General features: G+C 45.2%; 2 protein-coding genes and 1 long non-coding RNA gene across 6 annotated transcripts in view; 1 reads left to right on the top strand and 2 right to left on the bottom strand.

The window, feature by feature from the left end:
• Window positions 1-324: 324 nt before the first annotated feature.
• On the top strand, window positions 325-14,503 carry LOC147136816 (TRAF3-interacting protein 1-like). Its single transcript, XM_086051714.1, has 14 exons — window positions 325-556; window positions 1,080-1,148; window positions 1,213-1,374; window positions 1,473-1,601; window positions 2,078-2,483; window positions 2,646-2,669; window positions 3,880-3,961; window positions 4,028-4,120; window positions 4,237-4,360; window positions 4,496-4,532; window positions 4,625-4,692; window positions 5,373-5,590; window positions 6,546-6,726; window positions 14,183-14,503. The coding sequence occupies exons 1-13, from the start codon at window positions 425-427 to the stop codon at window positions 6,706-6,708; spliced, it is 1,707 nt and encodes a 568-aa protein (XP_085907840.1). The 5' UTR covers window positions 325-424; the 3' UTR covers window positions 6,709-6,726; window positions 14,183-14,503.
• Window positions 6,432-9,674, bottom strand: LOC147136817 (uncharacterized). The gene is made up of 3 exons (XR_015089569.1): window positions 9,505-9,674; window positions 9,348-9,424; window positions 6,432-6,704 (listed from the first exon to the last, which is right to left on the bottom strand). It is a non-coding gene; the product is annotated as an uncharacterized LOC147136817 (long non-coding RNA).
• A 376-nt stretch (window positions 14,504-14,879) lies between the features above and the next one.
• Window positions 14,880-27,688, bottom strand: part of adarb1b (adenosine deaminase RNA specific B1b) — a 91,956-nt gene continuing 79,147 nt past the window's right edge. For 3 of the 4 annotated variants that reach the window (XM_086051888.1, XM_086051885.1, XM_086051889.1), the window contains 7 exons: window positions 25,774-25,888; window positions 24,663-24,831; window positions 24,401-24,552; window positions 22,850-23,018; window positions 19,908-20,089; window positions 19,378-19,556; window positions 14,880-18,586 (listed from right to left, as the gene is read on the bottom strand). In XM_086051888.1, coding sequence (XP_085908014.1) covers window positions 18,410-18,586; window positions 19,378-19,556; window positions 19,908-20,089; window positions 22,850-23,018; window positions 24,401-24,552; window positions 24,663-24,831; window positions 25,774-25,888 — 1,143 coding nt within the window. In that variant the 3' untranslated portion in view covers window positions 14,880-18,409. The remainder of the gene's footprint in view (window positions 18,587-19,377; window positions 19,557-19,907; window positions 20,090-22,849; window positions 23,019-24,400; window positions 24,553-24,662; window positions 24,832-25,773; window positions 25,889-27,688) is intronic. The other variant, XM_086051886.1, reaches the window with a different exon arrangement.

Raw genomic sequence — 27,688 nt, 5'->3', positions numbered from 1 at the left:
CTATTCGAAAATAGAAATTAAAATTAGAATACAAAATATATACAACAGAAATAATATGAAACACGGCTAATAATAAACAAGATAATGGATATATGGATAGCTGGGAGGATAGCAGTATGTTATCATTGTTTACCTGACTTCCTCGAGTCCGTGTTTGGGTAATTGTAGCCATAAGTCATTATTAATTAAATTAGTTCATTTTTAACAATGGAAAATAAAAGATCATACGTGGTTAAATTGGCATTCTCCAATGAAGATTATGACGTGTCGTCATGTGTATGTGTATGACGTCACTAGTAATCAAGGTGACGAAATAAAGTGGAAATAATTATTTTCACGGGCTCCTCGGCAGTTTAATGATACTTGAATAAGTCCACCTGACTCCCCGCCCTCTAAAAGAAGAGAAAATAATAAGAGTTGAATAATGGCCGCCGTCAACAGTCAAGTCATCAAAAGGACGCAAAGCACGCTGGGCAAAGTGATAAAGAAACCGGCTCTCACTGAAAAGCTGCTCAGTAAACCGCCGTTTCGATACCTGCACGACATCTTCACGGAGGTGAGACTTATGCAGAGTTGCAAGCCATTAGGAAACTAACATAACAGTCAAGCAAAATATAACGCAGACGTGCATTGGTTTATGGTATGTTAATGATCACAAACTAAAGGCATTTCGTGCTTGTGTTTCCTGTTGGACAACGAAATATACACAGTACAGGATATCGTTTTTCGTTTTACTGGCTGAACGCAGGACAGGATGTTGTTGAAACACGAAATAACCAATAGGTGGTACTGTTACTGCGTATAAGACTGAAAGAAGTGCAGACATTTTTTGAATGTTAGTAAACAACAATAGGCGCCAAGATACATCTATCTATCTATCTTGAATGAATGGATGAATGAATGAATGGGTGGCTACAATTTTCTGTAGAACCAATGGCAGCCATGCAATATGTCAGCAATTTGGTCATCAAGTTTTTGTAAAGTTGAATCCAGTAAGTCTTTCCATGATGATCAAGTGAGATTGAGTATCTTGCAGCAATGTACAATGTGTGTTGATACCTTGCGTCCAACTTCACCAGATCATCAGGACCACTGGCTTTATGAAAGGCTTGTACAAAGAGAATGAATTGAAGTCAGAATGTATCAAGGTAAGTCGGAGCAAAGTCAAGAAAGCTTCCCGCTGGCTGGCAAATGAGCATTTTCGACTTTCAGGACAAAGAGATGAAGATGGCCTTCCTTCAGAAAGCAATCGATGTTGTGGTCCTGGTCACCGGGGAGCCCCTGGCCGTCCGACCGGCACATATCGTCGCCGGCCACGAGCCCGAGAAGACCAACGAGCTCCTGCAGGCCATCGCCAAGTGCTGCCTCGGCAAGGTCCGTCTGACCACCGGTGCTTCTCCGCGTCCCTAAAATGGCAAATGGCGGACACGGAACGGACGGGCCACGCTGACGCGCCCTCGCGTCTTCCTCAGGTGTCCAGTAAGGAGGCGGTGAAGAGAGTTCTCGCAGGCGAGAGGCTGGACGTCAGGGCCAAGGACAGCGCGCCGAAAACTCAAGACAAGGACGCTGCGGAGGGACGCCAAGCGCATCCGGTCAGAGAGGTGCGTGCGCGTGCAATTTGTCACGGCACACTTGTGGAATGGGCCTGTTTTGTCACGACAAGTGTTGCTGTTCAAGCCTTTCCCAGACTGCCGCTGGGAACATTTTCAGGCAACCAAGTCACTGGCAAATGAGCCTGTTACTCACATACACACTGCCGTTCACTCTCTCTCTTTCTCTCTCTTGACCTCTCCCTCAATGATCATCTCTCGCGCTTCCTTTCTCTCACTCTTTTTGTCCCTCCCCTATACCAGGGTAAATAAGAATCGTTATCGTGAAAGATGACGGCCACAATAACGTACCGTCAGCTTTAGTTGCCTTCACCACGATTTACAACAGCTGACTCGGTTTGTCAGCCGCATCGTGACCACCACATGCTTTTTTTTTTTTTGACAGTTAATAAAAACTCGCCGGGCATCCACAGCAATCGCGGCCTGTCACGTTCGCCCGTCCTTATCGACATTTTGAATGATTCCAGGAGAAGAAGACGACAGAGCAGAGCGAGAGCAAAGTTGAGAAGGAGCCAGAGCCGCCCAGAGAGCAGGAGAAGCACCGTCGAGACGGCGAGAGGGAGCAGCGCCCGGACAGGGAGCGTTCGGCCAAGAACCAGCGGCGAGAACCGGACCTGCCGAAAGATGGCGAGCAAGAAGACAAGAGTCGCCAACGCCAGCGGGACAAGGAGAAAGACAGCGCGCAAAGCAATGAGAGGGAGAAGGAGAAAGCGCAAGCCAAGGAAAGCAACAAGACAAGAGAGCGAGAGAGGGAGAAATTAAAAGGCGCAGAGAGCGAGAGACACAAGCCGCCTGTGTCGCGCAGCGGCAGCCCGGCAAGAACAAATCAGAGCTCCTCCGCCAAAGGGCAAAGAAGGAAAAACACTTTTGGAGGTACATTTCCCAGTCCGCTCAAATGTAGCGCTTGTAAATATATGCTAATATTAGCCTAGCTTCTCGGTTGAGTATGGACAAGTTTTTTCTGTGCCGATGGTGTTTGCTTGATGATGCTGTTGGAGTCGCGCCAACCAACGCCGCTTTCTCTTTTGTCAACAGATGAATCGGACACTGAAGTTGGCGGTAAGTGTTTCTCTTTTATGAAGGCTCCTTCCATAGGCTGCAAATTCCAAAGTGAAAGACATTTAAGTGACAAATGAGAATAGTAAAGTGCTCACTTTGAACCGATATTGGGGAAAAAGGCCCGGTTGGAATTGCTGTTCATTATTCTTCCAACAAGTAAATCACCTTTCGGATCTTGGGGAAAATGGAAGTATTTTCACCGGGGTTTTTTTCACCGGCCAACATAAAAGTGGGTCAATTCCAGTACTTTGACCAACTCCCACTTGGGAATTGATCAGTTCTGCAAGACGGACTGGCAACGCTAAATTGAGAACTGAGAAGTGGAATGGACCATTTTCCTCATCATTTTGCAGGAGAGTCTTTCAAAGTTTTAAGGCGGCATTATATTTTGATGATTCATCTGCCAATGATGACGACTTCTGGGTGTTTTTTTTTTGTTTTTTTTTACACAAATTGTAGTTTTCCTCAGATTAGGGGAAAAACGCATTTTGCTTTTGGACTCAATCATATTGGATCATATTTCTTGAACTTTGATCCCCGACTGAGGTACTTCCATCACCTTCCGTTTCAGAGGTTGGATTCTAATGCAATTCAATACAATTTTATTTATATAGCGCATTTCATTCCAGTTCTTCAAGACGAGGGAAGTCAACTCAAACCAATTTTTTTCAAGAATATGTTCTATGCTAGTTGAAACAAGGCATTCTGATGAATATTGCCTTTGTGGAATGGCTGACCTGTTTGCTGAAGCGGAGCCGTGATCGGTCGTTTGTGATGTCATTTTCAGTCCACAGAAGTGACAAAATGGCCGCCCCCAGAGATAGATGGCTAAAAACGGGTGAATTTTGCCGCTTCACTCTTATTCCACAAACGCAACATTTATCAGAATGTCGTATTCCAACTAGTTGGCCCGCATGGACCGTATTCTTGAAAAAAATGTGTTTGGGTTGATTTCCATTTAATAGACGATAACTGGCATGAACCTTCACTAACATGTCTCCGTTGTCAACGCGCTGGCACTCAACTAAAGCACGACTCGCTTTCAGTGTCCTCCACCAATCGCCAAATGTCACTTTCTGGCATGTTTTTGCGGGTAGAGAAGCCTGCTTCGCAAAATCACCCGAATGTGATGATTGTCGATCAAAAAGAGGATATAAGTCCCATCCCAAACTTTGAGCCACTTTTTCTTGTTGTTTTTTTTTACCAAAAGACACTCAACAGGGTCCGAGTCCTCCTAACAAGGAAAGTGGCGACGCCGCAGGTTCCTCACTTTCATCGGACGCGGCCTCCAGGTCTGTGGCCGCAGCGGCGACGTTTTAATTCAATGCCGCCCGACTGATGCCTCTTTGGTTGCTCAGCAACAACCGAACGGCGCGGCCCAGCAGCGCTCGCCCGGCTCCTCCCCGAGTCAGGAAACAGGAGGGCTTGACCGAAGGGCTTCCGCCTGAGAGGTGACATCGCTGCGTCTTGCCTTTCTCATCACTCTTCCCATCCCAGACCAAACGCAAGAAGGAAGGGCTCCCCGATGTTGAAAACCGACAAAGATGTCTTTCTTCTCCTTTGGCAGGCTTTCGAGTGCCAGGTCGTCAGTCATCAGAGACGGGAAGAAGCAGTCGGACGATGACGATGACGAAGACGAGCAGTTTCTGGTGGCGGAGGCGGCCGCCGAAGCTGCAGATGCTCCGGACGAGGTCAGAGGTCACAGCGTTGGGCTCGCCGGCCACAGCGGACTTTGGGCCGACCCTGGACCGGCCGCCGGTCAGATATCGACAATCTGCCCTTCAAAGGAGACTTTTTCGCATCACCGTGTGTCTTTTGTGTCGCAGGAATCGGCGCAAGGCCTCAGTAGTGAAGAAAAACATGGTAGGTTGTTTCCCCCTTTTTCTTTCTGTCCAAGTCTGTCAAATGAGTTGCGCAATCCCTCACCTGACCAATGAATGTTACAATTCATGCAGGCGGACTGGTGAAAAAGATCCTTGAGACCAAAAAAGACTACGAACCGTCCTCCAGTAAATCCAAAGAGGTATTTATTGGCTGCGTGATTGCTTGGGCCGCTTTGAAATGTTGCGCGCAAGCGTGGCTATTGTCTCGGAGAGGATGTCAACACATTTCAAGGTGCCTCGGAACCATCAAAAATCTTCCCCCTTCACTGAAGCGCAAGCCTGGATTTGAACAGACCGCGCACGTAAGCAACGCACGCGTCAAGATGTCTGGCGCTCGATAAGCTCTGGGCTTGCGCGATAGCTTGAAAAGAGCCCAAATTAAAAAGGGCTCATGTGCGATAAAACGTAACTACCTTATATTTGTAATTTCCTGCGTGCCAGTGACTAAAAAGCAAAGCGTGGAGAGTCTCTGTCACTCTCAATTGGGAATATTCTCTACTTCATTTCTTCTTTGTATTGAATATAATACAGTGGTACTTCTTATCTATAAAGCTTCACTTTTTCCACTAATGGATTAAATTCACTTTTCCCCTCAAATTTCTAAAAGTCTGCGAAAGCAATGAAGTTCTTTTTTTCATATTTTGTTGCGTTACACCCTTTACATCACATTTTCCCGTATCCAAAACAGAAGAGGAGCAGCGACTTGCGTGCTTTGGCGAGCGAGCGAGAGAGGCAGCGAAAATCCCCAACAATCAACGCAAAAGAACACAAGTTGGCGTGATCGACCTCAGACCTTGTTTTCTTGTCTTTGCGTCTTCAGAAGCTGATGTCAGAGGAAGCCCGCAAGAAAGAGCAGGACCTGGTCACGCGGGAGATCGAGCGTCTGCGCGCGTCCATCCAGTGCGTGTGTCAGAGCGCGCTGCCGTTGGGGAAGATCATGGACTACGTGCAGGAGGACATCGACGCCATGCAAGCCGAGCTGCAAAGCTGGCGCAGGGAAAACAAGGAGCACGCGCAGGCTTTGCTGCAGGAGCAAAAGTGAGCGCCCGCACACGCGCACGCACGAATGCGCGTTGAACATGGCATCGCGACGAGGCGGAAAGACGTCATTCTAGTAGCTTGTGACTGGAGGAGTCACCGAAAGGCTTACAAGTGGCTTTTCTTAAATAGAAAAAAAAAAACACTGCCGATTTTGCCGTTGAGCTCCTTGCTAGCAAACAGCAAGTTGCGCTAAACGTACTAAAACAGTGAACAGCTGCACATGTGCATTGGAAAGTTTAGAGGGATTCGGCATTTCACCCTCGTCCTGATTTTCCACCTGAAAGATGAATATCCTTGCTTGATTTTGATTTTTTTTTTTTTTTCCTTGTCACGTGTGGCGTACATGACACATTTCAAAATCGGTCAAAGGGGAAGTCAACCCCAAATGTTCTTTCCAGCAATATGTGCTATGCAGCCCCACTAGTCTAAACGTGATATTCTGATCACAATTGCGTTTGTGGAATGCAAATTCAGCAGCAAAATCCCCCACCCCCCCTAGTTTTTATCCATGTCAGGTTGCGGCCATTTTGTCACTTGCTGTCGACTGAAAATGACATCACGGTTGCTCGGGGCTCAGGTAACGGCCAATCACCGTTCACCTGTTTTCTGAAGCTGAGCCGTGATTGGTCGTCAGCAGAGCCCTGAGCAGCTGCGATGTCATTTTCAGTCGACGGCAAGTGACAAAATGGCCGCCCGTGAGCTGAGCAAAAACTTTTACTGCTGAATTTGCATTCCACAAACGCAATTGTAATCAGAATGCCTTGTTTCGACTAGCGGGGGGGGCGCACAGAACATATTCTTGTCAAGACATTTTTGGGGTTGACTCCCCCGTTGAAGATGTCCAAAATTGGTGTAAAATGTACTGATGAACTCACGTGGCCCTTGTTGATGAATGGCGAAGGCGCGCAAACAGTACGTAGCCGCAGACAAGAAAGTGTTTGTGCTTGCACAGAGTGACCGAGCAGGCGGTGGAACCGCTCAAGGCAGAACTGGGCGAGCTCGAGCAGCAGATGAAAGATTACCAGGACAAAATTTGCGCCGTCAGGTCCAACATCCTGAGCAACGAGGAGAACGTCCAGAAGAGGTTGGCTGCCATCATCTCCTCCAGATCCTGAAAAGACAAACGAGCGCTTGTGAGTACAAAGTCGGCACGGGCACACACGGACCAAACAGTTTTCGGCATCAGATCTGCTTGATTCGAATGCAATTCGCCATTAAACGGGTGTAGCTCGACTTGCGTCTTTGATTCGTGCCGGGAGGAAGCGGCGCAACCGGTCAACAGAGGTCACTAATACACCATTGGAAATAATAACGCGCGCTTGAAGGTTCTCGTTATTTTGCACTTGCTTCAAATCAGAAAAGAGCCGAAAGGGGGAGGAGGGGCGTAAGGGGGGGGGGGGGGGGGGGTTTATATAGGTCAGAAAGTTTGATTCATCTCGGTCTTAATTATTCAAACTTTGCAGCATGTTTTTCATTTCAAGCAAGTGTGAAGCTGCTTTGCTCAACTTTGGAGGCATTCCATCTGGATTTTTTTCACACTTCACCCCGACTTTGAGAACAAATGCTCAAAGCTCCCTATTCGACTTTGTGTGAGCGAGATCCTGCACTCAACATGTTTTTTTTTTACATGTCTTTGTCGAAGGCTGCCTGTCACTTTCACATAGCAATCGAAATGGATTGGAAATTGCTCTTTGTCTATGTGATTGCCTGGCGACCAGTCCGGGGTGTACCCCGCTTCTCACCCAAAGTCAGACATTCACAGGGAGTTCGAGGAAAAAAAAAAAAAAAAATACTACAACATCTAAAAAAATTTATTCGGGTTACTTAGAGGTTAATTTGAAATTGCGGCCGGCGTGTGCTGACTTCCATCTAATGAGACGTTTGAACGAGATTGGTCAATTGTGAACATGGCCACGTTCCGGTTTTATGCGGGTGTGCACAATTATGCAAGCACATTATTTTAGTCATGAATGTTTTTACTTCCTTTTCATGAGGAAAAGATAACTCATTTTTTCAATTAATTGTAATGGTCATAGGACACAATGATGGTGAAAGAATTGATCTTGGTTTTTGAACAAGGGGTGTGTAGACTTTTTATATTCACTGTATAAGAAACACTCAGTCGGAGTTGCAGTTCAACACCGCAATTGACATTGTTGAAGAAATATTTTTCGGACAATCTCAATGACAAGTGAGCATTATTAACAACGTGGCTTGTGTGTGTATTTTCCCTTTGCATGCATAAAAAAACAAAAAAAAACAAAAGAACAAAAAAAAAACCCAAAGGTAGCTCCCACACATTTTTGACTCAGCTGAAAGCACAATTGCGGTGCGCATTCCAACACAAGCACCTTCCATAAAAGTCCCCCCGAGCATATTTGCTGTTTTGATTGCTCACCTTGGAGGAGCGGCCTCCTTGGCGCCCACCGCGGCGGGATGCCGTCATCAAATTTCACATGCGTGACTTTCTTGGCGGCGCGGTGGAGGAGCGGTTAGCGCCGCTGCCTCACAGCGGCAAAGAAGGTCAGCAAGGAGGAAAAAAAATCCGCTCATTTGTCCTTCCAAAGCTTGAATACAACCAACTTGAATTTAAGCGTTGGAGCCTTGTCAAGATTGGCAAAAGCAAATTCTTCAAATTGCCACCAAGATTGTGATGTGTGTGTAAGTAGCCTGTCTGATTTTTGATGGAATTTTGTTGTAATGTCATTAAATTGAAAACCATTATTTACTCGTATGTGATTCAAAATGATTCATTCATTAAAAAAAAAAAAAAGGCTCAAATTAATTAGATGGTTTTATTTGTCCCACTGCTATTAAAGTCCCTGTAAAGTGAAAATAAATTGGGTGGAGTTGTTGTGAAGAACGCTGTCAAATTATGAAGGATTGAAAAAAAAAAAATTGGCCACATGAGGCTTCAAAATGAAAAAAATCAAGCCGTTCTCAAGGCTCTCAAACAAAATGCTGTGGAGATGTCTTCCGAAAGTCCTAAAACAGCGAAAACAACAAGGAGACGCTCGAAAGCAGCCACTCCCAACAAATCCTCTCAAAGGAAGATTTTGACATTTTTGGCCAGATCGGACAACGGTGATCATTTTGCTGATGAGAATAAACGTGAAAAGAAATCAAGTGGATTTCCACTCTGCTTCATTGCGCGAGGTGCTGACACGAGATCTGGAGTCGCTCCTACGGGCATGGCAAAAAAAAGAAAAAAAGAAAAAAAGAAAAAGCACCTTTCACTTTAGACACAGACACACACACACGCACCCACACACATGCTGAAGGACAGTGTGACACTTTGGCGCCGCCCTTAGAATGCAAATCATCTCGCCATCCAATTTATCAGTGTAGTGTGACCTTTTGAAAAATTTTGCAAAACACAAGTACACACGGCTCCAATGAGCGAAATAACCAGTTTGCAGAATTGGAGGACGAGGATGATGATGATGATGATGATGATGATGATCATGCACGGTAAATATTTGCCTAAGCAGACATCAAGACTTGAAACACGGGCAGACGCCAGCCGCCTCCAACACGACAAAACCCGCCCGCTGGCATTTTGGGAAGCGCGCTAATTAACTCATTATCTCCAGCTGGCATAATAGGAATAGAAACAAAGTCAACATGACACTGACTACGTCAAATTAATGAATTCCTCTTGTCCATCTTGCTTCGGCTTAATCCTTTGCTTTTAGAGAGCAGGTTATGCCAAAGCCACACATTGTATGAATAAAAAATAACAAAACAAACCCACCGCCAACATGTCGACAACTTGAAGATGCTGAATGGGCGAGCGGCGTCGTACCCGAAGCTTGCTCGAATTCTGGCTTGCTAGACAAAGTGAAAACAAAAAACACTTGTGAGGATGTAATGCTGTGAGCCGCAACGGAACTCCATGCAGCTCTGCTTACCTTTTGACTTGGACACAGCGGGATGTGGGTGTTTCGTGATGGTGCTTCAGTTCTAGAGTGGTGACTTGAAAGTGGCTCTGGGACTTGAAAATATTGTCTGTATGTCCCCTTAGAGCGAAAGTCAACGCAAACATTTTTTTTCCCCAAGAATATGTTCTATGCAAGCCCAATTAGTTGAAACAGGACATTCTGATAAATATTGCATTTGTGGAATAAGTGTTAATCCACTGGTTTTTAGCCATCTCCGGGGGCGGCCATTTTGTCTTCTGTCGACTGAAAATGACATCACAACTGCTCACGACGACCAATCACGGCTCGGATTCGGAAAACAGGTCAGCCGGCAGAAGACAAAATGGCCGCCCCCGGAGATGGCAAAAAAACCAGTGCGTTTTGCTGCTTAACTCTTATTACACGAACGCAAAATGAATCAGAATGCTGTGTTTCAACCAGTGCATTTTGCTGCTTAACTCTTATTGCCTAAACGCAAAATGAATCAGAATGCTGTGTTTCAACTAGTGGGCTTGCTGGGAACATTCTTGAAAAAAATACGTTTGGGTTGACTTCCGCTTTGTATGTCGACGTATGAGACAGCGGTGCTTTCCTAAAGCCTTTTGAACATGCAAAGCTCCTTCGTTGACCAAGGAAAGGATGTTCAAATTGACATTGGCCGAGGCCTGCCAGGCACTGACAAGGGCATCGCGCTATTAGCGCCGCTTTGCGCGCTCTTTTGACAATTTAGCAATTCAAACAGAGGCGGCTTGCTGCAAAACAGCTCATTAAGCAAGCAAGAGCTGCGGGTAATAGGCCATCAATCTATTCTTTTATTCGCCCCTCCACACACACGCGCCCGCGCGCGCGCACACACAAATAAAACGGCGTCCGAATGCCCTCGTCGCACTTAAATGCAGACCCGCGGGCGCGATGATATTATGAAGCAAGCAATTTGGCCACCGAGTCAGAAAGGTCAGAATGCAAATGTCAGCTTTGCCTGCCGCCATCCTAATGACGGCGTCACGTCAGGTTGCGCGCGTGCGCGCGCGCGCGTTCGTCGGAGCGGGGACGGCCACGGACGCGCTTCCGGTGCTCAACAAATGTTTGAGCGTTTCAAAAATGACATGTATGTGTCCCTAAATGTAAAAAAAAAAAAAAAAAGTATTTACTTCCGCAATACGGATTTTACCATCATTTATAGTTTTGACGTTTCAGAAAAAAACATAACTCATAAAAATGACTAATTATATTACTGTATTGTCAAAACTTTATGTGCTAGAGAAAAAAAACCGAGGGCAGCGGCGTGGGAGCATCATGGGGAAATAAAAGCAACTAAGCAAAAAAAGACTGCAGAGTTGATTGTCCTATCTGAAGTCTCCTCAGATGCACCGAGAGAAATGGCATTTTTTTTTTCGGGGGCGGGGGGGTTGTTTTTGTCTGAGGATTTTTGTCATCTATATTTCATGTATCAGCTGACATAACCTCCTGCTGTCTTCTTTCTTAATCTCATCGTGGCGAGTCCCACGACAGCTCATTACGCTCGTCTCTTGCTTCAAAGGAAGGCAAGGCAATCTCCATCTGGGTTCGACGCTTCGCTTCTTGTTTTCGTTTCAAGGGATCGAGGACCAAACAAATCAAAAGTGCGCCTTTTTGGTGGCGCTAGTGGTTTTCTAGACGGAATTTTGGGCGACATGTCAAGTGCACGTTCAGATGTCAAATGCGTCTGATTTCGCAGATGCAAGAATGGGATGCGAGGACCCATTCGTCGCCTGCAAAGTAAAACAACAACAACAACAACAAAAAACATAGCAATAGTTTTTTTGGGGGGGGGGCCGTGGCTCGTTGACATGAAAAAGTGTCAAGGAGCCACGGCCCAAATTCAACAGGAAAACAATAATTTTCCTTCAACTCCTGCAGGCAATTTGCACAAATGAGCCCCGGTGGAACATAGGTCCCCTTGACACTAACTTGCCAAGTATTTTTATTTTATTTTTTTGCCCACACCTTCATTTTTTGCTTTACAAGAGGTTCTGCACAAGGCTGTGTGAGGATGATTTCAAGACTGTGCACGCCTAATCCCCACACGGGTGCGCTTTAATCGCCTTAACAGCGTTTTACCTTGAGATCCACTTCCCTTACGATCCATTTGCCTTGAACACAGCGACATGACACTGACACACGCGCGCGCGCACGCACGCGCACGCACACGCGAGGACACACTCTCGCAGTGAGTTGAGTAACGGGCGTGCGATTCTCCACGTACATCAAAGTCCGCTGAGCAGAAAATTGAAATGGAAATGCTGGCCTTGGACGAGAGCGCGACTCCCATTTAGTGGCCGGCCAGCGCTAATGATTTGTCATTTCTCTCAGGGGCACGGGTGGCTGAAGAGCCCCCCCCCCCCACGACCCCCACGCACCCCCCCCCCCCATCATCTTTAACGCCCAGTCTGCTGGCACCCAAGGACCACCTCACACACACTCGCTCCTAATTCATGTTTTAGCTACAGTGAGACTCAAGAGTGTAAGGGACAATATTTATTGTGGCCATTAAAATATGAAAACTGGTCGGATTGACTACAATGCGCACATTTGGAGTTCTGTGCTATAAATTTCAGTCGAGCGCCATTGAGAATATTTGGGACCATACAAAATTCTGACAATCAAAGTGATTTTTCACGACATTTTAAGAAAGAGCAGCATCGACAAGGTTTTTTTTTTTTTTAAAAAAAAACAACGTGCCAGCGGGGGGGTCCAACTCAGTTGGGCCACATAAGAATTGCTTTCCCTCGGATGGCCGTTAGGACTGCATGTGGTGTGAACACTTACTACATACTGTGCACACAGCCAACTGCTGGATAACGAGTTCTGAAATCTGAAGCCAGTAAAAAAAAAAAAATATGTTCAACTATTACTCGATTTACTTTAGAAGTGAGATTGTAAAAAAAATAAATAAATGCTTGCAGTATAGCAACGTTATTAAAAAAAAAAGAAGGCAATTTGCAAATTTGACATTTCAGCAAGAAACATGAAGTCGACAAACATGATTTGCCTACACAGGCCACATAAAATGATGCAGCGGGCCGAATGTGGCCCCCGGGCCGCAAGTTTGACACATCTGGCTGGTGTCGACGCAAGAGCGGAATCGACTTGACTTGATTGTAAAACGTTTATTTCGACTTCTTAATATACTGTCGATAACGACGCGCACCACGGCGTCCTAGTGGTTAGAGCTACAGCCCGACCGATTAATCGGCCAGCCAATTTCATCAGATGATATTTTTGCTCTTTTTATTCATCTAAAATGTCAGAAAATGGGCTGATTTTTCTGTTGTTTATTAACGCTGACGTAGGAATCGAGTGTCCTTTACTTGACTGATTCTTTTAAGAGTTTGCATAGCAAAAGTCTGCCCGAGGTGCGGCCATGGCCACCACGTAGCTCCGCCCCTGCATGCTGACACCTGCTGGCAATTGAAATTGACGTCGCAGAGCCCGCCTGTTTTGGTGACGTGAATTTCTTTTCATTTTCAGAAATATGTCCATAAAAACTTGTTTTCCTTCATTTCATTTCACACTTGATGGTGGGCAGGCACTCCAGGGATCAACTATTTATACACACAAACAATATCTTCGAAAATGGCATCAATGTTACGCAAACGTCGAAACGACTTTGTTAAAGTTCTCCGACTTTGCTTGCATCCTGCTTTTTGTTCTTGTGCCTTGTTGGTTTCAATTCTTTTCTTGAGCTTTCATCACGAATTGCGTTTCACGAAGAGCTGGAGGCAAGGCGCACTTTGTGATGTTTTATTTATTTCAAGGCGTCGCCGCTGTGATATTGACACGCCAGCATTCCTTCATTTCCTGTGGAGGCTTCCACATATGTCCCATTTAATTTCACAAACATGTTGAGGTTGCTCGCTTGGGGTCACGCAGCATGTCGGAGAGGAGCTGGATCAATCATGAACCGCATGTTTGTATATGAATCAAAAGATGAACTGCCATAATTGAGTTGAGATTGCTTTTAAAGGGGATGTTTAGGAAAATGGACTTTTTAATATCGGTCCACTAACTCTTTCAAAATAAACTTGGAGTTGTTGTTTTTTTTTTTTAGACTAAAACTGATAAGACACATAATTATTCTAGATTATTGGCATACTTTCCTGAAAGCAAGTGGCAGAGACAAGCCGTTTAAAAATGCAAGGTAAATCACAATGTCCCTTTTTTTGATGCTGCTCTCCTGAACAGAACTATGTGAGATAAACAGAAGAACACACGACCCAATGACCCCACTTGCATCCCCGCGTGAGCTGAAGATTAAAAGCGGCGTTAAAATACACCCCGTCACCCCCTGCCCCCCAGCACTCCCCCCACTCTGACAAATCCCAAGTCACCTTGAGTCAAACTGACACTAAGCACATTTGCAGGTCATCTAAAAAAAATAATAAAAATTCTTCTCGGGGGTTCATTTAGCATCTTGTAGCTTGTCGACTTTCATTTTTGAAACCACGTGTGGCAATTAACGGGGGGAAAAAAAACCTCAGTGTTATGAAATCCTACAGTGTCAAAAACGGTGTCTTTACGAAGATAATTGTGCCGAGTTTTGAGGTATCGGTTTAATGGCGTTAAAACATTTAAAAAATGTCAATAATGGGCCTTGTGTGGGAAAAGACGATCTGCTTTGTGTCTTCAGACGCCGGCTGAGCTGTTCGTCGGAGAACTTGTGGCCTCCTCACAACTCCCTCGGTCCCCCCTGGTTGTCATGGTAATGAAAGCTAATTGGCTCAGCTAGAAGATGAGGCGGGGTGAGCAGTGGGTCGGAGAAACGTCTTCCAAGTGGATATGAAGTAGGCTGCTTTTGGTTTTTTAACCAAAGAATATCTGAAATCTTTTGATTCAAACACATTGGATTTTTTTTCCCATTTAATTTGAATGAAAGCAGGTTTCTTTTAAAACCATTCCATTCCGCTGAATTTACATGTTGTCCCTTTTTGTTGCCAATAGTGAAATAAAAAAAATCTCCCGTCAGGTTTGTTTTGTCCACCCTAAAGCGTATCCCACTGAAGCGACGAACATTTGCTGTTGGCGACGGTTACTCACGTCTGCGCGGGCTTGCCGCTCACGCTCGCGAAACGGTCGTCAGACCTTCGCCAACAGTTTTCGTCTTTTTCTCTCGTCGCAACTTAGCGACTTGTTTGCCAATTTGAACCAACCCTGACCAAAAAAAAAAATGAAATCTTCAAAAATGTTTGTGGCCTCCTGACGATTTGTATGTGAGCGCAGCTGATTTAGTCTTCAATTAAACTGACATTGTGTCGTGTGGCCTCCCACATTCCAAAAACACCAACCGCGGCACACTTCAAGAAACACTCTTCCAACACATGCAAACGTAAACTAAGAACTCTTTTATTCATTTTATGTCTCTATCTTCATTTTTTTTTTTTTTTTCGTCCCTACACGAGTCCTTTTAAAAGTTAATCGTCATGCGAGGTGCAGCGTTGGTAAATACATGCAAGGTTGTACTGTAGAGTTTGTTGGCGGGGTGGGGGTGGGGCTCATTTTCCACACATGGGGGAGGGGGCACTGAGCATCATTGAGAATTTACAAGTGGAGGTGCGAGGAGAATTCAGTTCAGTTCTTGCTGCCGTCGTCTCCCAGCCGAACCCGAAGCGGGGACGGTTTCTTATGACATCATCGGTTGACATCTTCAGTGCAGTCGAAAGAAGAGAGGAAAAAAAAAAAGAGACAACTCTACAAGCAGGCAGTCCTTATATACAAAAGAGCTCAGTGGAGGGATCAGAACAACAACAAAGTGTGTGTGTGTGTGTGTGTACTGGGGGGGGCATTAAAGTGACATCACAGCAGACACGGGGGGGGGGCGGGGGGATATTGCATGTCACTTTGGTGCAGGATCCTACGCTCTTCTGCCATCTTTGAAAAACAGCACATTTGTGTACTCTTTACATTCATTTCTGGAAGATTCTCAATTCTTGATAAAAGTGTCACGCGCAAAAAAAACGCCACAAACAAGCGCAGACACCGGAGGAAAAGAGACAGACGCTGCGGATGACATCACAGGTGCCAGCTGTAGTACGTTTTGGTCGGCAAGTGGCGGCCGAGGCCTGCAATTGTCACGCCGGTGCCAAGTGTGGAACCATAAAATACTTGACCTTGAAATATGAACGGCACAATCAGGAAATTAGAAGGAAAAAAAAACCAAAAACTTGAAAGGGCGGCAAAATCTGATGGCAACGAGAGTATTTACAGAAAGTCAATCGAGTGATCTTGAATGTTGGGTTGGAAAATGCTCAAGGATGGCGCCCAAAGGCCCGGTTAGCAGTTGTCATTAGTGTCAAGGAAGTATGTTGAATTGATACATCCTAACATCCTTGATTGCAAGGAGAGGAGCCAACTTTAGCCCGGGTAGTTAGTGGGAGGGAAAAAAAAAAAAGAAAAAAAAAGGCATTTCAGTGGGCGTCAATTATACGGGGATTTTCACTCTTGGCGGGCCAGCCTGGTCCCGATCCCCCACGAAAAGGAAGGCTCGACTGTAAATTCAAACATGACGATCATCGTTTCCCCCGGATGAAAACGAGCAGAGTGAGAATAATAAACAACTTTGAGATGACACACGCAAGTCGACATCATCTTTGGTGAAGAATTCCAGAGTATGCTGAAAGGAGCTCGAGCACCCGCACACGCGCCTCCACTGAGCAGGAAGGCCGATTTACCTCGTTTACATCGAAATCACAAAAGACGATACGGGCTGCGATTACATCAGTACAAGTCACGAGGGCAGAACATGTTTTTCTTTTTTCGTCGCGTCGACGTGGACTCCAAGACGGACGTTTACTGACATCACTGTGAAACACCGGACCAGAAGATAATGACTTGATCAGATTCACTTGGGTACACAAATAACGATAACTGGGACGTCTTTGAGCCCGATTTCCAGTGCTTGCAGAGTCCATAGTTTGGTCCAACTCGAGAATTTTCTAGTGTCAATATCGAATGTGCTCAACATTTAATATTGTCAGCATTAACGGTTTTCACAAAGAAAAAAACAAAAAAAAGGATAATCGGTCCAAATCTTTCAGCCAACAAATCGGCTTTTGCAAACCCTCTGATCAGGAAGGGGGGAATCTCACTCAAATTTGTCCCGATTATCGGCATTCGCGTACACGGTTTACCGTCACTGTAGTATTTATTTATTTTTTTTACCCGAGCTGGAAAATGCGGAGGTGTGTCGCAACAAATAACCTCCACCTGACGATTAAGTGTCCTTAATTCAATCCGTCCATACACTGTGCAAATCTTGACTAAAGCCTGTCCCCAAAAAAAAAAAAAAAGAAAAAAGTGAAACACTGCTTACTGACACCTACAGGATCAAAGAGGAACAGCAAGACAGTCGCGGCCCTGTCGATTCTTGTCCAAATGTGCCCGTCGCCTTAACGAGTCAGATGCGAGTGGAGAATCGAGTAGGAAATCATCTGAGCAGCGCAGAAGCGGTTCGGGTTGGTGAAACTTGAGGAGTATTGGACGATTGGGAGCGGCTAAGCCCCAAATGGGTCAGCGTTTGACCAGTTAACACTTTTTTTTCCCCTCAAATCCTACTAAATTCTCTCTAGCAACAAAGTGACAACATTGAAAATGACGCTGACGTCAACAACTAGCATAGCATCAATACAACACTATATCGGGCCATTTTGCATAGTGAGTACTTTTTAAATACATTTCACTGACAGTACGTGTGTACCTTCATACTTGTACATAAAAATATCAGTTGTTAGCTCAATAGTGCTGTTTTTTTAATTTTTTTTTTTAAACAAATATCTGCATCAGTACTGTGCCCACCCCCCAAAAAATAAAAACGAATCCAGTATCACTTGGGCTCTTGTCTATTTTTCTTTTCTCTTTTTTTTGTTGTTAGTATAATCCAGAAGCTACAAAAAGCCCACTGTTAAGAAAACATAAGCGACGTCTTCCCCCGTCAACCCAAACGACCAACAGCAGAATTGTAGAAAATAGACACAGATTGAAAGCTGCCTGTGGAGGAATATGCTGGCTGGCATTCATTCACACGCGCGCTCACACACACACACACACACACACGCGCGCGCGCTTTCGATTCTTTCTTCTCTGCATGCGTTGCGTTGCGCGGGTCCGCCATGCAAACTCGGCTCAAGACGCAAGAAATCAACTTCCTCCAAACCACCGGGCAAGACCCAAGCCGGCCGGGACTGCGAGCAGCTCGCGTCAACATCCGCACGTCCCGTTCACGAGCACAACAATAAGGAATGTCGGAGTACGCGTGAACGTCAAAAAGCGAAAAACGCAAATAAAACGCCGTTTTACCCCCAAAAGTGGTGAGCAAAACTTAACTCAGCTCAACACATTTTATGACTACTTACTACTGGATTTCATTTCCCACTTGCTCGGTTACTAACAACTTTTCTGGATTTTACAGGCCTGTGCATCTCCTGGCCAAAATAATCTTGACTACATGCGGCGCCCCGACATCAAAGAGACCTTCTAAAACAAAATACTAACACACACTTTTCTTTGTCTACCACATTTAGAAAAAAAAAAAAAAAAAAAAAAAAAAATGCACGGATTCCAGTTTTAGTACATGGGGAAGCCCACCGTCTGTTAAAAGTAAAAATAAAAAACACGATTTTATGAGGTGAGTCCGGTAAGGAGACCCTGATGAGATGGCTTTTTTTTTGTTTGTTTTGTTTTGTTTTTGTTGACATTTTGGGGAACTATGCACATGTATTTCCACGAGTTAACAGCTGCAAGTGCGTGCAAATATACGGGAGGGACGCGGGTAAGGGGGGCTATGAGGGTGGGCTGCTAACGGGTTGATCTTGTGAGGTTCTGGGAGGGGGTTGGTTGAGAATCCCTTAGTCCGCCGGTCCCCTCAGGAGGCCAGCGTGAACTGGTCTTGCTCGCTGGGCTTTTTGACCCAAGCCCCCAAACCGGCCTTGTGGAAGGCCTTGATGAGCGCCTGCTTGGCCTCGTGGTACTCGGCGGCCGCCTGCTTGGCGTCGTGGTACGAGGCCGGCTTCAGCACCTTGATCCGCAAGATGGAGGACAGCTGGGGTGGGGGGTGGGCGGGACGGACAGGCGAGACCACACAAGACAGTCAGCAATGGGATAACAATTCCCAAAGTTCAGAAACAATTCTATTGTACTCATTCCAAGACACGTTTCTAATATCGTCGCCGTCAGGTGGAATCCTCGCAGGTCCAAAATGGCAAATTTCAGGAAATTAAAAAAAAAAAAAAAAAACACTGCATGGCTCAAGTTGGTATCACACTTTAAAATGCTCAATTGCTAATTTCAATTCACTCATTCATTGTGTCATTGATTCAAATGGTAGATCTTCGTCCCAAATGCTTTTTCAAAGGTCTTAAGAGCCATGAGTGATGCAACCAATGAAACATTGCACTGACTAAGCAGTTAACAGACGGATAAAAATCTGCCTTAAAAAAGAAGAAAGTAATTCCCAATTTACGTGGTCGCCTTACAACTTCCTCCTTCAGCATCGACCTTTTCACCGAAAAAGGCTTATTCAAATATATCGAACCGAACTGTTTTTACTCGTTCCCGTCCCCAAAAACATGCAGACTTTCATAGCTCAGCTTCAGAAAACAGCTGAGCTGTGATTGGTCGTTACCTCAGCAACCGTGATGTCATTTTCAGTCGACAGAAGTGACAAAGAGATGGCTATTCAACGAGGGGGGCTGCATAGAACATCTTCTTGAAAATAAAAATAGTTTTGGATTGACTTCCCCTTTAAATGCTTGGAATTTCTTTGAGTCTGAATAGCGTTTTTGATTCCTAGTGCGCCAATTTCGGGGCCCTTTGTGATGTGCGTGCGGCTACCTTGGAGTGCAGGCGCACCCAGCGGCTGTAGAGGGCGTGCTTGCAGAGGCGCGAGGCTCGGCCCATGTCGTCCTTGCCCGTGGTGGCGTTGATCACCTCCAGGCCCTGGTCGCCCACCGTCCAGTTCACGCTGAAGTTGGGCGCTTTGCCCGGCTGCCTGGCCTCCGCGTTGCTTATACCTACAAAAAAAAAAATGAAAAAATCAGGGACGGAAGCAACGAGCGCAGGAAGAAACACAAGTCGACTAGTTGATGGTTGACCCGAGCTCACCTCCACGTAACTGGTGCACTTGTTTTCATTTTACCATAAAAAAAAAAAAAAAAAAAATCGAAAATACTTTGTTGATGATGTCGTTACAATATGACCAAAGGGATAAATGATTGCTGAAATAAAAATGTAAAGCAGCGGCGACGTATTGCTCAATATGCGCCTGCTGTTGAAATTCTGCACGGTAAAAGTCAGCTCTGGGGAAATATCATCACAACATGAAGCGGGGGGGGGGGGGGGGGGGAGCGAGCGGCTCTCCTCACCGCTGAGCAGAGGCCTGTTGAGCGTGAACTGCTGGGGGAGGTCCTCGATATCGGCGATGCGCTGGTACATGGCTCTGGAGAGGTGATCGGCGTGGTAGAGGCTTCCCAGGATGATGCTGGAGAAGTAAATGGGCTCTGTGAAGTAGCTCATCAGGGAGCCCTGGATGCCCACCACGTTCCACCTGCGGCCGCAAGATGCAAATACCTTGTGTTGATGGCGGTTGTACGGCAACGCGTCACATAAATGAGTATATGACGCCACGGGCCAACGCAACGTAGCGCGCACAATGCTGGCGAGGGATCCAATTTCGCTTTTGCTAAATTCCCCCGTATTTCTGTGCTGTATCATTAGCCGTGGCTCCCTAGTCATTTTCCCATTGACATGCTCTGCCAAGCATCACGCTCCCACCTCAGGAAATGTGCGTGGACTAAAATGTGGAGCCAAGAACAAAAAGGGGTGGGGGGGGGGGGAATAATAGTTACAGGAGTGTAAGAAGAACAAGGCTCTGTCTCCTACTAGTGGGGCTAATGCTTACTTGATCCCTTGCTGAATGCTTGCTCGGGTTAAAGAAATGCACAGTCTTCCATTTTTAGGGTTGTTTATTGATTAGGACAAGGGGCAAAACAACAACAACACAATATGAAAGTTATAAAATGCTGTCTTTTATTGAATAACAACTATTTTACTCCCTATAATTCAACCCGTCGCCGATCATGATTATTATTGGCTGGCGGCCATGTGGCTGACGGCTGTGCAGAATCAACCAGTTCCCAGCAGTCAAGTGGTCACATGTACAAAGCACGCCTGTTCTCCGAAGACGTTTCCGACCTTCCGATCTCTGGAGAGCAACATTGGCACGACTGAAGAGGTGAGGTGAGGTGAGGTCAGGGAACAGCCAATCGGCAACCCAAAAACAGTTGGCGTGCCTTTTTTTTTTTGTGCTCGTCACCTGAGCTCACCCAGCACTGGGGTGTCATTTTCAGGTGACAGCAAGAATCAAAATGGCCGAGCTGAGATAGGAAAACGAGGAGATGAAAACGGCTGCATTTGCTTTAAAAGAAAATGTTCTGTGCAGCCCCACTAGTCTAAACACTTTCTTTTTTTCTCGCATTCTGATGAATATTGCGTTTGTGCAATATGAGTTAAGCAGCAAAATCCACCCGTTTTTAGCCATCTCAGGGGCGGCCATTTTGTCACTTTCTGTGGACTGAAAATGACATCACGGTTGCTCGGGTAACGACCAAACACGACTCGCCTGTTTTCTGAAGCTGAACTGTGATTGGTCGTTACCTGAGTAACTGTGATATCATTTTCAGTTGACAGAAGTGACAAAATGGCCACCCTCTAAAATGGCTAAAAACAGGGTGGATTAACTTATTCCACAAATGCAATATCAATCAGAATGTCGTGTTTAGACGAGTGGGACGACAAAGACCATATTATTGTTCAAAAAAAAAAGAAAAAAAAAAAGAAAGTTGACTTGTACTTTAAATACAAGTGTTTTAGATTAGACATTAAGGTCATAAGTGAAGGCCCCAGTGCATAATGAGCTAAGAGAGATTCCAACCTTCTCCCAAGTGCAGATGGCCTCATACGATCTGAGGAGCCAATCAATCGCTACTCATTAACTTGAGTCTTGTTTTCTTGCTATTATTTCAGTGTTGCCAAGCTATTTTGCCCTCTACTGACTTAGATCCCTCCACTTTTGACAAAGGCGACAGAAAGAGAGAGGGGAAAAAAGTGAAATCGATAGCACAAGTGCGACAAGCTGAAGGAGTCACGGCGCCGCGCAGGCACACTGTGCAAAAAACAAAACAAAAACAGAAAAAAAACCCACGAACAAGGCAGTCTCTAACGCGGCAGACGTGTCCTTCATCAAGCGCACACTTGGCGCCCAATCATTCGGTGCACTGAGGCAAAGTATTACCGGCGTGGACGGCGCCTGCATGGTGGACAAGAGTTATGTTGCACTTTTTATTGTTTGCTTGGCAACGGGCGGGCAGCCTCCCTTCATCACCAGGATGGCACGCGCTCGCCTTGAACGCCGACAGAGACTAAAGACACCATGATGGGCGTGCCAATATAGCGGAAGGACGGCTCGGTCCATCAATGTGCTCGTCCCTGACACCCCCGTGAAGAAAATGACAGACTCGGGAGAATTTAGAGGCCTGGCCAGGCACGGAGAGGACCCTGAATGACCATCTTGACGGGAGGACGAAATACAGCTCGTAGGAAGAGAATAATCTATTTCCACTCGGACGATTTTTTTGCTTTAGCATGCCGTTGCGTTCATACGGCGGTGACGTCATCTGAATTTGTATGTGCATCACAAACACACAATAGTCTATCGTTAAGGCGGTAATCAAGTCATAATTACCGTTGATATTTGTATGAAGAATACTTGAAGTCCATAAACATCACCTGGGGCCGTGCAATTCATCGATTTAAAGTGGATGTCAACGGAAACTTTTTTTTTTTTTTCAAGAATATGTTCTATGCAAGCCCTCTAGTTGAAAGAGGGCATTCTGATAAATATTGCGTTTGTGGAGTAAGTGTTAATCCACTCGTTTTTAACCATCTCCGGGGGCGGCCATTTTGTGTTGTCGACTGAAAACGACATCACAACTGCTCACAATGACCAATCGCGGCTCGAGATTCAGAAAACAGGTCAGCCGCGATTGGTCGTTGTGAGCAGTTGTGATGTCGTTTTCAGTCGACAATACAAAATGGCCGCCCCCGGAGATGGTTAAAAACGAGTGGATTAACACAAATTCCACAAACGCAGTATTTATAAGAATGCCCTCTTTCAACTAGTGGCCCTGCTTGGAATATATTCTTGAAAACAATACATTTGGGTTGACTTCCGCTTGAAGTCATGCATCAAACTGTAAAGCAAGGAATGGCTGACTTTCATCCGATTTGAACTTGGAATGAAAATGACCTGGCAATCTTGTCGCTGCAGGACATGGTGAGTAGCCTCTCGCCCTGGAGTACCCCGTCCCACGTCTGGATGGTGTTACTGGACCTCACGGGTATGGTGCCCTCGCCCGACTCGATCTTGGTCCGAAGCTGACCCCTGGCTTTCCGATTGGGGTGTCGGTCTCCTTGGTCTGAGGCCATCAAGCCGGAAGAAGGAAAAGCTTGCATGTGACGGCAGCAAATGAGCGGCATCTGACCGCCTCCAGACCCAAAGACAGAATATTGGACCCACACCAATCCCATCCTCCTTTTTTCCGCCCACTCCATTAATACAATTCTGTTCCAATTTGTGTCGATTTTTGTTGCTTTATTCTTGGATGAACAGCCTTGATGTCCTTCTGACCATGATGCTCACTATAATTGCGATGTCACATTTTCATTGACGTCGACCTTTTTCCTTTTTGCAAAGAAATTCACTTTTTTTTTTTCCCCTATCAGGTGGCGATCACGAAGAAAAGCGTCTCCTTGACTTGCTCTGAACCGCCCAATTAAATTAGCTCACACGAGATGAAAAAGGGCAGCAACTGGCTTGTGATGGCGGCAGGGAGAGCGCGAGTGCGGGCTGCACTGAGCTGCACTAAAGGTGGGAAACTGACAACCAATTAGAAAGCATCTGCTTGCGTCTTAAAATGACAACTTCCACCGACACGAGTTTGGTCGGCTCCCTTCGAGCGGAACTATCAGACATTCATGATTGACAGCCCCTCACCCCCCAACCACCACCACCTTGTTGCATATGCTATTGAAGGACGTTTAGCAAAGAATGAGGTTGTGAAGTGAAAATACAAATAGGCTGCCGGACAAAGCAAAAAAAAAAAAACGTCGCAACAATATTTGGTTATCAATGTTTTCGATGGCGTCTATTCATGGGCTAATTGAATGCGGCTGTTCTCCCGTTCGGGCTGGCGCGCGCGTCTGGGAAAACACTTTGACCAAATACAAGGGAGGTTAATCAGTCCTGACAGTGAGGGTGGGCCGGCCGAGGAAAAGACTGATAGGCGCAGAAAGCGACTAACAAAAGCGCTAATTAATGAAGCCTCGCTCGCACCGCGGCGGACGATTATTAGGATGCTGCGGAAAATTTCTAATTAAACTGAACTAAACCGAACGAGGCGCAATCGCTAGGATTTCATTTCGCAAACTGTTGCAGGCGTTGCCCACCGAGTTGAGGAGGCCTGAAAATATGGCAGACGCACACAGCTCACCGGGTGTTTGCATTTTCAAAGGCATACTCTGATTGATTTCTTTCTAAATGACACTGACAATGAATTGGTTGTCGATTCATTGACTAATTGTTGCAGCCCTAAATTTGGTGAATCAATTACAGTGAAATTAATTATAAGCAAGACAATGAACCATTAACATGTCCAAATTTGACACAATGTAATGACAATGAACCATTAACATGTCCAAATTTGACACAATGTAACATTTCTCATGTTATTTTCCATACTCATTTGAACTTTTTTCATATTTGTTGTTTCCCCCGACGGCGTCGGCCACGGCGTTTTACCTTCCACGCCGGCCTCGTGCGGGGAGAAGATCCTGGCGTCTCCGCAGGGCGAGGTGCTGATGTAGAGGTGGAACTGAATGTTGTCCTTTAACTTGTAGCCTCCTTTGTCACATTGCATGAATATCGACTTGTGGTGCTCTTCTTTGCTGCTGCTACGGCAACAGACAAACATCAATTAATGAGTATCAACCAAGCAGAAAAGGGCGACCCAAAAGCTTCGAGGGGATGAAGTAACGCGGAAAATGTCAGCGTGCGCGCTGACCTGAGGAAGAACTCCAACTGGATGTAGAGGAACCTCATGAGCGAGCGTCGGGCGATGATCTCGGCGTGACAGTCGTTGAGGGCCAGGCCGCGGTCGCTCATGTACTCACCGTTGATGCATTTGGTTCCCGTCGAAACACAAATGACCTGCGCCTCCTTGACGTCCGTCCCTGGTCGGAAGAGCGAGACCAAAGACGTCAAACGCTTGCTACCGCTTGTCTATTGAAACCAGTGTAAGAAAGATACGTGTTCACCCAGCCTAGTAAATTGAAAATGTTTTCAAATACATATACAATGAATAAAAATATCCTACTGCATAATAAAAAGAACGAGGCCAATTTTAATCGGATAAATCGCATTACATTTTAATTTTGATGGTTAATTGACCCACAAAGCAAGAGGAGGGTTAAGCTACAAAAAGAAATATATTTGATCATTTAAAAAAAAAATAAATAAAAAAAAAACTAATACACATACAGTACATACATGTACATACATATATATCTACATATGTATATATACATATATACATATATACACACACATCCTAATAAGTGATTTTAATTAAGAACGGCGCAAGAATGTTGACATAATTAAACCTTAGCCTAACAGCATAGTTGACTATTGTTGAACTTTTTCCGAAACAATCTTGATTCGACGTTTGAGGATTACCATCACATGGATTGCAAAGAAAAACTCACATTTTTAGCTATCGCATTGGATTTTTTTTCACCGCTGGTTAAAACTGGCTTAGGCAATTATTACACTTTAAGGCTAACAACGATGTTTTTTTAGTTTTTATTTAGGAGCGGTTTGGCCTGGATTTCTTTCTAGACTCATTTATATTATGCAGCACAAGCAAAAGCTCCAACTCAACTGTGATTCGAATGAGGACAAGCGCCACAGGTATCAGGTATTGCAAGTCCATGACATGACATATGGACACTCACCTGCCATAACATGAAATCTACAATTTCTTCCTTATCAAAGATAATAAAGCTCACGTTGGATTGACGCCGTCAGAGACGTGGTCGAAAATACAAAAACGGGCAAATCCACTTGCCAACAGGCTTCACATGACAAAAAGTAAATTGCCATGAAAGTCTATCTACCTGTTGTCATGACAACGCCTGCCAGGACTTTCCGCCGCGCATGTGGGGAGGTGAAGTTGTCTGTCAGTTCACTGAACTTATCCACCACCAGTCGAGAGACGGCGTCGGCGAGAACCTGCAACCACACACGCACGCGCGTGCACACACACACACCGACACACAAACCAACCAGCGTCAAATCCGACAGCCTACGAAACACGTCTGATGTTAGCCACCCACCCCCATCCCCCGACTCCCGCAGCAGCGCTACCTGTCACAGTTTTTGCCTTCACCACCAAACAAGAGCCGGAAAGTTAACCCTCTATATTGGTTTACCTACACCACTAAATTGAAGATTTTTTTATTTTATTGATTTTGGGTGGAAGGCATTTAAATGTTTGTACTGCGGAGTTCTGCACTGAAAGACATCATTTTTTACATGTTTTTATGTACTTTACAGGTTTTTATGGTATATACTGAAAAATGTCAAAAATAGCCAATTGTGGACGCTACAACGCACCTGCTCACAATGCCCTGAACAACCAACAGTTCCCATCGACGTGCTGGAGTAACCTTCCTAACCACCACATTTGTTCCTCTTCCCCAAACTCAAATACCGGTAATAAACGAGGGGAACCCGTTTTGAAGACGTGGACGACATCAAGCTATGGAGGATCCCGGAAGAATCGTTCCAGGAGTGCACGAAGACGTAACAGAGAAGGCTAGGAAAATGTGTTCCATTCCAGAGGGATTACTTCCAAGGGGAAAACGCGTATTGTATTTTTCGGACCATACGGCGCACTTGAAATCATTTCATTTTCTCCAAAATCGACAGTGTGGCTTTATTATCGGCTGAGACATATCTATGGATGATAAGTCTGAAAAACACGGTACTTTGGATTTCTTGACACCAGTCCTGGAACCTTTCTGCCTTAGCACCAGAGAAAAATATTGAACAATCAGGAGAAAATAATATTCATAGATATAACACAGGAACAACAGTTTTACCGCATTTTCCAGACTATAAGCCGCTACTTTTTTCCTAGGTTTTGAAGCATGCGGTTTATGTAAAGGTGTGGCTATTCTGTGGATTTTTCGTCTGCTAGGGGAACAATATGGTTTTTTTTCATAATTGTTTTAAAAAAATGTAGTGTGTGTATGTGGCTTATATGAAGGTGCGGCTTATAGTCTAGAAAATAAGATAAACGTCCAATCTACTGCCAACACTTATTCAATTGAAATTCTCGATATTTTCACCTAATGGCGGAGGCTCTGGAATGACACCCCACCATGGACGGGGGGGCTCACTATACCTCTGAAATGGATGCGTGAATATCTTTCAAGGTGTCTCGTAAGGTTGACGGGTTCAACGGAGAAAAAGATCCATGCAGCTGAAGCTCAAGTGAACATACATCCTGTGTTCTTTGACAGCCACTTTTCTCGGGCTAAGCTCTTTACTCGGTGGCTAATGTGATAGAAAATGACAGTAACCAAGGCGAGAGACGACTACAGATGGATGGACACAAACTAATGAGATTATTAGAATATTACTTTGCCGCTACGTTGGACTCACCCACTCGTAGCCAGGGTCCTTTAACTTTCAAGTGACAAGGTTAATGACCTGACAGAGCTTTACTTTTTGGACAAAAAAAATTGCAAACATTCTCAATACAATGCATTTCCGATGGATTAAAAGGAATAGTTCATCACGTACTGTTAATGCATCCAAAGGTTAATTGAGTAAAATGGTCAGCTATAAACAAGTAGGAAGAAGGAGACGTCATCCAAGGCTCAACAAAAGCAAACGTTCTACATTTATTGCAAAACACAACATTGGCTCACATGACTCTCCTTGACAACAGTTGTAAATTGCTCCGAGTGTTTAAAAAAAAAAAAAAAAAAAATGTGAGAAAAGTGGGTCGTGACTTTTTACTAG

Source organism: Filicampus tigris, chromosome 14, assembly GCF_054856515.1.
Source record: "Filicampus tigris isolate MCC_2025a chromosome 14, RoL_Ftig_1.0, whole genome shotgun sequence".
Lineage (NCBI taxonomy): Eukaryota > Metazoa > Chordata > Actinopteri > Syngnathiformes > Syngnathidae > Filicampus > Filicampus tigris.
The sequence above is the reverse complement of the archived record's forward strand: the minus strand, read 5'-3'. Positions and strand labels throughout refer to the sequence as shown.

Coding starts and splice junctions, on each gene's coding strand:
- LOC147136816 (XM_086051714.1), top strand. CDS start 425: ATGGCCGCCGTCAACAGTCAAGTCATCAAAAGGACGCAAAGCACGCTG. Junction 557..1,079: donor TGCACGACATCTTCACGGAG/GTGAGACTTATG, acceptor CAACTTCACCAG/ATCATCAGGACCACTGGCTT. Junction 1,602..2,077: donor AAGCGCATCCGGTCAGAGAG/GTGCGTGCGCGT, acceptor GAATGATTCCAG/GAGAAGAAGACGACAGAGCA.